General features: G+C 38.2%; 1 protein-coding gene across 1 annotated transcript; it reads left to right on the top strand.

The window, feature by feature from the left end:
- The first annotated feature begins 1,068 nt into the window (after window positions 1-1,068).
- Window positions 1,069-4,633, top strand: txna (thioredoxin a). The gene is made up of 5 exons (XM_077246582.1): window positions 1,069-1,295; window positions 2,657-2,761; window positions 2,842-2,907; window positions 4,095-4,160; window positions 4,332-4,633. Exons 1-5 carry the CDS (start codon window positions 1,272-1,274, stop codon window positions 4,395-4,397), a joined length of 327 nt encoding a protein of 108 aa, XP_077102697.1. The 5' UTR covers window positions 1,069-1,271; the 3' UTR covers window positions 4,398-4,633.
- Window positions 4,634-9,034: the final 4,401 nt, after the last annotated feature.

Raw genomic sequence — 9,034 nt, 5'->3', positions numbered from 1 at the left:
AGGCCAGACACCTGGAATCGGTGAATAGCTGCTAGAAGCAGTGTTTCGTATCTGTGGCAACATCGTACTCAGGGACTTCAAAGAGCAATTATTCCAGATCCTATTACAACACACTCATCACCATCATCTCATGCATTTTCATCAGTGTTCAAAGAAAATGATTAACATGTGATTGGGTGGGATGGAACGAGACATCACCGAACAGGCTGATTGAAGCTGAAGGCTGTTCTAAAGAGCAGAAAAAAGGAACAGCACATGGCACTAGACATGAGAATTACCTATGTGGGCAATTTGTGTGCATGTTAAGTGTGGCCACTGGTAACATTTTTTTTTTTCATGAAAAGTCATAAATATACATGTATCATTTTTTTCATTTACTCATTGCTTTACCATTAATTTTGATATTTAATGGACTGTTTTTAGCACACGTCATTCATCACCTGTGGTAGAGCTTGCATGAGTGTAAATAAAAATACTCATGATTTTCAGCATGAATATTCTATTAACACATTTGCTGTTATCTTTCACCCCTTGTTTTAACAGTGCAAAAGGCCCCAAAAAGGACAGGTCTATTAGATCAAATATCTGCACTGTGATAATCAGAAACAAAATAATGAGAATTCAACAAAAGTTATATTGCAATGCTAAAACAATTGCTAGTTGACACTGGCTTAAAAAGTGTTTTAATATAAATGCACAATCACTGTAAAGTTAACATTTATGAGAATTGTTAGTGGCAATCATAGGGTTGTAAAAAAATTGTTTATGCAAATTTAAACGTGGATTGTGTCTGTTCTGATAACAGACGAGGAAAAAACAATGCGACGTGCAAAGAATAGTTGTAATGCCATCAACTATGATCATGCAACGCTAGAAAGTATAATTATATCAATATAAAATCGGGTTTGACTGCTTTGTTTGACGGTTTAAACTGTTTGAGATGTCTGGCAAATAACACGACATGTGGATTTAACAACTTCTGTAAAAAAAAATCTAATATTTAAAACATGTTGGAGGGGGAGGTTATCTACAGAAGCTTATTTTAGCAAGAATGTCCAGTACACTCCCACATTACAGAGTCCCATAAAATGGTGCATTTCTAGCCTCTTGTCCGCCAGGGAGAGCGCGTTTATGGGCAGGGCTTTTTGAATGAATCGATGCTGTAAACTACACGCTTGATTCATACAGGCAGCGAGCAGACTGTCCATTTCTGGGCGAGCGTGTTGAGGAAGGTTTGTTCTCTGAGCTCGAGGCAGCAGTAAAGCGATAAAATGATCATCATCATTGAAGATCAGGTAAGAGCGACAGCTTGATTTAACACAGCTTCATTTAAAAATTAATTAGACCGAAAAATAAGCAAATTCACGCGGTATGACTTGGGAGGACACGTTTTGCTGACTAACTGCACGAGAGCCTTTAGCTGCCTATCAAACCGATTTCAATTACGTTTGTCGAAAATGTAACAGCCCTGTGTAAGAATTAACAAAGTATTAACAAAGGATACAATTAAATATGCCAGTTCAGATTGTTAAAAATATAGTTAGTTAGCCTATCTGCTAATCGGTTCTTTACACCAGTGAATGTGGAAAGTTACCTATCCACAACAACAGCCGAAAGCTAAAAATTATTCAAGCCCCCCCCAAATGCCACTCTAATGTAACGTTACGCACCACAACGGTTTTGTTGTAAAATTATGAGCCAATGCACGTGAAATGACGTTAACGTTACATAGTTTTGCGGCAGCTGGCAAGCCGCTATGTTACACAAGTTCCTGCTTATGACAACGCAATGTCGTCTCATCCTGCCGGTAAAAAAAACGTGTTCTCATATTTTTACTTGAATAACTAAAATATCACACTCTGACTCCTCTATAGGCCTAATTTGTTTATTTCTGTGATCGCGGCCTGATGAGACGAAGCGCGCCATCAAATCACGTGGGTTGGACTCTTCCGAGTTTTTCCTGTTTCTTTTTTGATAATTTGCCGCAGTGAAAGAGGCAAGACGGTATACAAGGACATCATTAACTGTCATCATGTTGACTTCCTCTTACTATTTGTTTGAATTTATGCGAAGGCACCATGTTGTCTGATTGCGTCTGTTACTGATAAATAGCCTAATTTTAACATTACAAAAGTATTGACGGCCCGGGTGGTCTACCATTGTGGTTTTTGTGTTGTAACTAGAGGACATGTGGGTCAGTATATACGTATTACAATTTAATTATAGCAAATGAGATGCACAAAATACGCATTTAACTGAACAATAATTTCAGCATTATTAACTATATTTATTTTAAATTACAGTTCTATAAACAAGCAAATAATTAATTATTGACAAAAATGTAGCCATTAGCTTATTTCTTCTCCACTAATGAAAATTGTTCTAAAAGCAGACAAAGCAGCTTTGTGCATCATCTAGCAATGCACACAGACTAATAAAAGCTGGTCTGGAACAGCATGTGAGTGGAGTGGCTGGTTTTACTCCACAGTCTGGAATGATGTAAAGGCAGATAAGGTTCACATACTCATGACTATTACAAACATGTTGTTGCCTGTATAAAAATAAGGGTCCACAGTGACATTGTCTTGTTTTTAAAAATAGCTCTTTCCGGTATTGGTGGCAGAATATGAAATCCAGCATTGACTTGTGTTCACAGGACGGCTTTGACAAAGCTCTGGCTGAGGCAGGTGATAAGCTTATAGTGGTTGACTTTACAGCCACATGGTGTGGGCCTTGTCAGAGCATTGCACCTTTTTACAAAGTAAGTAACCTTTGGTTTTTCGCATCTTAATCACTATATTAATTGGATTGTTGGAATTAACTTATTTGACTTGCTTGTAGGGTCTGTCTGAAAATCCTTCCTATGCTAATGTGGTCTTCCTCAAAGTGGACGTGGATGATGCACAGGTGAGTTTTCTATTGGGAGTTTTTTTTTGTTAGAGCTGTAATGTTATAAAATAATTAATGCCAACTCATGTCACATAATTCGCTGCACCAATACAAAACTGTATAATGCATCTTCAAAAATAGTAGAACTACATTATTTTGATAATTGTTCAAAAAATAAATCTGTTAAATTGGATTGTTGCATAGAACTGAATGAATAATAATATAATGATATTGTATATTATTTTAATATAGGCCTATTTTCTGTCTAATATTTGTTAATTAACGTATTTGTTAATATGTGTAAATAAAAGTTATTTATTTGTAAAATGGTTAATTTATTTGCTTGTATTTTTAAATATCATATTATTAAATTATTGTATTCAATTAAAGAAGTCTTATAATAATACAATTATCCAAACAATCATTTTAAAATAAGGAATTACAGTTATTTTTTAAATCAGTTTCTGTTTTTGTGCATCCAGAATTTTCGGTTTCGGCACAGAATTTAAATTTCGGTGCATCCCTATTTGAAACACAAAGTAAGATATTTTTTTAATAAAATCTGTGATATTTCTGTCCTTCTTTTGAAAGTCTATTCACCCAAAACTCTGATGCTTCAAAACTTTCATAAAAACAATTTGTAACATAAATCCAAATGAATCGTGCGGTTTAATCCAAATCGAACGCAATAAACGCAGTCATGTTAATAAAACCAGTCAGAATTCCTTGTAAAGCTTTTTCTTTCATGAATCTTATTGGTTATTCTACTGCAACCATAGTTGGTCATAGTGTTTAGGCCCAAATCCCTTTGGATTAAAGAAATGCTCTTGTCACCTAACCTTTTTTTATTTTTAAGTTTTCTTTTGTAACATAGTTGGGCAAATACTTGCTGTGTAGTCATAGGTATTGTATGTAAAATACAATGTGAAATGTCTGTATAGGGAAGTATCTGTAACAAAAAGTCACATGGCAGATTTTTTTTGTTTTTTGTTGCTGTTTTAACGCATGAAATACACCACTAGAGGGTAGAAGAATGAGAATAAAGTATGAAATGGTGTGGTTACATTTTAGTCACACTTTTATGTTTTTGCTTTCATTCCTTGCTCTAAATGTGCCCTGCAAGTCTCATAAGCTCAAAGCTGTAGAATGAGAGCAATTAAAAAAGTCTTACGCAATATAAAAGTTACATTCTGTGTTTTTTTTAGGATGTAGCCCAGTCTTGTGAGATCAAATGTATGCCAACATTCCACTTCTACAAGAACGGGAAGAAGGTTAGTTCTGTTGTCTTTCTGTTGAGTGCTGCATAAAGCTTTTAATTGACCTAATATTAGTCACATATCAACCGTACAAAGTTACAGATATATCTTTATGAATATGCATCTAGTGTTTAATTTATTTCAGGTTATTGTTTGGATGATTTAATCACTTGTTTTCTGTTGTAGCTGGATGATTTCTCGGGGTCTAACCAGGCTAAACTGGAAGAGATGGTGAACCAATACAAAAACTAAGCCTGATTAGACATTCATGTTTCCTGTGCAGCCCAAGCTCAAATTTCAATTACAATAACTGCTCGCCTGTTTTGTTATTCATCAAGGCAGTTTCATTTTCTAATCGTTTTATGATTTAGCAGAATCTGCCTTACAAAACCTGTCAACCATTTCCATAATGAATGATTACCTCTGTATGTCTGTCATGTCTTTTTTTTTTCCAAAATCAATAAACGCAATTATTAAATAAATAAAAATCTTATGGACAATTTTGTTTTTGTTCTTCAGAAGTTTTCAAATTAATCTTGCCGGTGAAGTGTATTTCTGCACCACTAGCTAGTTTATTGTCCCAGGCCCTGATGGGATGGATGCCTGTTGTTTGCTTGTTCTGTTCATGCCTTGTATTGTTAAAGGTTTCTCTAAAATCTTTGTCCAAAGTAATTTTTGTGGCTGCATAAATTGCTAGTGGCCTGCTTACAACATCAGCTCTAAATTGTGTTGTGTCTGCTTGGTGATTACAATAATGCGATCCATAGCAGTTCATCTTTGTCGTCGCCAAGGTGATCTTATAAGCCAAGCATTGGCACCCTTACATCCTGATAAACAGGTAATACAGAGAGTGGCTGTGTGCGTAACTTGAACCAATCTTGACAGTAATCTCTAACTACTTGCATCAACCTTGACCGTAATCTAACTTGAATCAACCTTCTCTTCTCAAACATTGTATGAATAGTGGGCCCCATTATTTTGTTGCTTTATGAGTCTGCTGCAAAATATTGTTTATCAATAGCTTTCCATATAGATTATGGTGTAGCATCAAGTCAACAGTTTGCCCTACCTGTCATTTAACAGTCACACTTTTGCTTTATTTCATACCAGACCATTTTGTATTCTTCATCTGGTTTTAGGGTTATTAAAAGTACCGAAAATTCTCTCTCTCTCTCTCTCTCTCTCTCTCTCTCTCTCTCTCTCTCTCTCTCTTTCTCTTTCTCTTTCTCTTTCTCTCTCTCTCTTATACTACAATACAAAATCACATAATACAAAATTTCGCAGTGGTGTATATGGATTCAGAGTTGGAGTCAGCTCTTGCAAGTGCCGGAGCCATCTCTTTACACGTGTTGGGGCATCTGGAATCTTCATAAGAGCCTGGATCCAAACTGGAGCTGGCGTAATGTCTAGTAATAGGCATCCCAATGTAGAAAGAGAAAGGAAAATAATTAACGTAGGCAGGTTATTTTCGTAAACGTAAATTGAAACTAAGACTAAAACTATTGGTCAAAAAACATTTTCGTAAACTGAAATAAAATTAAAAATGTATAATAAATGAAAGACTAAAACTAAACGAAACTAACAACAGTTACTGAAAAAACTAACTGAAATAAAATAATAATTAGCAAAAATAAATAATCGTTTTCGTAATTAATAAGCTCTTTACTTTGGCGGGAAATCTGACCTGTGGCTGTTTAAGGAAATGCCTGATATGGCGCTTGGCTTCATACGCGTGAAGAAGTTGCTGAGGCGATTTACCCATAGACAGGATTTACCGCTGTCCTTCTGTGATGCGCTCAAGGACCGTAACGTAGAACACATGGCTAGATCTAAGCGCTGTTCATAAAGAATGCATCTGTTGCAGTGAAATGGGAAGTAACACAAGGTAATAAGACGCCTCTTATTAAGTTCACTCATTTACAGCTGAAAAAGTAAACTAGCCGCATGTTTAACAAGATTTCATCTTTAATATGAATTAGTTTGTCTGAATTTTTCACCGTTTTTTCTTGAATACTTTTAAGTTCCATTTATTTGGTGCTTTGTTCAATCTCAAACCATTATTTTATTTTTATTATTAAGATGTCAAGATGTACAAGAGTTAACTGTAATCTGGGCAAACATTAAACTTTGCTGAAATTAAGCGTCTCGCTTTGGTCTACACTGGGAGTGTTCTGTTTGTTCTGCTAAACTATAATTACTAAAACTAAAACTGAAACTAAATAAAATAAAAACTAAATAGAAATGTGTTTGCAAAATAAGACCTAAACTAAAACTAACAAAACCATTAATGAAACTAACTAAAACTAAACAAATTTAAAGCAAAATTGAAAACGATATTAAAATAAAAACTAATTTAAAAAAGCAAATCTATAATAACGTTGAGCATAGCTGCTGTTCATAACATTTCAAGCAGTCATATGCATCTGATAAAACTGGAGTGCAAAGTCATGAGATGTAGCCTATTATGTGAATACTTGGATGCTGGGATAGTGTCTCTGAGGTCCAATCATCATTAGGAAGGATAACCTAAGAGTTTAGGAGCCAAATGAGAAAACGCTGTAGTGGCCTTCGAGTTTTGTGACCTGAAAGAGCATTATGAATTGTAGTGATAGAAGATCGGTTAAATACAAAGGAGCTAAACCATTTAAGTCCTTAAAAGTCAGTTGCAATACTTTGTAAGCAATATAAAACTTTATAGGTAACTAGCGTAGAGATTATAAAATTGGCATCATATTTTGGTAAGAACTAGTAAGAACGGCCTGTCCTGGTTTTGGAGGCATATTCCTGGGGCAGCATGCTTCATTGGTCCTGGAACAAAATTCTGTAACGTTATAACCCTAGTGGGAAAAAAAACTTTATTGTATTTGAAATATATTACCTTTTTTAATAGTACTTTGCAAATATACTAACAAAAATTGTACTATCTTTAAATATATTAAAAGTACATTATCATGCTTTTGTGGTGACCCACAAAATAAGACTGAAAGAGACATTCACCATGGGTCTATACCTTTAAGGAAATGTTGGGTTTTAGTGTTTCCGGTTTAACGGATGTTGTGTGTTGATCTAACTGCTGTACAGTTCGAATATAGTGAAGTGAAGAGTAAAGCTGACTCGACGCATCTCCGTCTCTAGTCTCCTCATTTATTGCACTCCACACTTTAACCTATTTTCACAATACAACTTTTAAACCCACTTTGAAATATTTGTACTTTAGTATATTTTCTAAAAAATATATTTTAGAAAAATATAGCCAACTTGAAGTGAAAATTCTGTTAATTTTTTTAAAGTGTATGTGATGAGGGGGGCGTGGTTTTGTGGAGTTTGCAGCGGGAGAGTGAGTGAGGAGCCGAGCGGTAAGGAAGTAGGTCAAGTGCAAAATGACGAACACCTGTGTCTAATTGCAGTAATTGGCGTGGGGAGACCGCATAAAAGCCGGCTGGTACGAGAGAGCGAGAAGGACTGGGGACTCGTACCAACACTCGTGACCTGCTGTGCGTGAATTCACCCTCTGTTTGGACCATGCTCCCCTCCAATGGCTCCACCGCATGAAAGATGTCACGGTGTCTGGTTTGTGTTCCCTGGGTTGTCACTAGAGGTCCTCGTTCTCACGGTGTCTTTCACGTTTGACTTCAATTCCCAGCATTCTGTCTGTCACTCATCAGTTCATTGCACTCAGCTGTTTCCCATCACCTTGTTAGTTCTGTGTGTATATATACCCTGTCTGTTTTAGTGTTTATCACAGAGTCGTTGCTAAATGTCACTTACACTTCAGTCTGTTTCCTCACCTGTTCTTGTTTTGTTTCTTGTTTATTTGTTTATTGGACTGCTAAAATGGATTTTGACCCCCTGCATGGATGACTATGAGTTGGATTGCCCTGACAATAAATATGCTACATTTGGATCCACCTGTTTCTCTGTGTGTTCCCAATACAGAACGACTCCGTCAACAAATGGATCCAGTAGCATGAACATTTTGCAGGGCTTTGCTTTATGGGCCCGCCAGACTGAGGAAGCCATGTCATGTCAAATCCCCTAAACAACCTTCCATTTATCAGTCTTTTAGGGGAACCCGTCTGGCCAGATATTCGGGGACTCGAGGAGGCCATAGGGGAGGAGGTGCTAAAAGTGAGCCCCGGACCCACTCTCCACTTCGGTATTCCTTCGACCATGGGTCGGTGATCCTCAGCCCAGAGCTCCCTTCACCTCTGGTTCCAGTGGTCCCTGTTCCGGTGGCTCCACTTCCGGTGGTCCCGAAACGGAGGAGGAGAAGGAAGACTTCCTCCGTGACTGTCCCGGTGGTCCCGAGTCCGGTGGTCCCGAGTCCGGTGGTCCCGAGTCCGGTGGTCCCAGTTCCGGTGGTCCCAGTTCCGGTTATCCCAAGTCCGTTGATCCCAGAACCAGTGGTCCTGAGCCTGGTGGTCCCTAGCCCGGGTGTCCAGGAGGACGCAACACCGGTCGAGAGAGAGCAGTCTACGATCTCTGGTCTGTTGCCAGTGGTGACCGACGAGACGGCTGTATCTCCGCGCGGTCGGAGGCGGAGGAAGAGAGCTGTCCGGTCATCGGGTCATGTGGTTCCTGAGATCTCGGGTCTTGTGGTGTCTGAGCTCCCGGCTACGGCCAGGGAAAGAGTTCATGTCACTTCGGCAGAATTAGAGACTGTTCACGTCCCATCTGCCGGGCCGGAGATTGTTCCAGAGCCAGTGTTTCTGAAACTGATTCTCGGGGCCTCTGAAACATTAATGGGCTACTTCAAGCGTCTGGCCAGAATCCTGGATGTGCCTTTCGGACCCGTCATGCCCGCCGCTGTTCCTGAGCCGATGCCAGTGTCTGCAGTTCCTGAGCCGGTGTCTGTTCCTGAGCCGGGTTCTGTTCCTGTGCCGTGGCCG

This window comes from Siphateles boraxobius, unplaced genomic scaffold (assembly GCF_051911475.1).
Source record: "Siphateles boraxobius isolate OS27281-9 unplaced genomic scaffold, OSU_SipBor_1 29, whole genome shotgun sequence".
Classification (NCBI taxonomy): Eukaryota; Metazoa; Chordata; class Actinopteri; order Cypriniformes; family Leuciscidae; genus Siphateles; species Siphateles boraxobius.
Note: the sequence above shows the minus strand (reverse complement) of the source record. Positions and strands in the feature narration are given on the sequence as shown.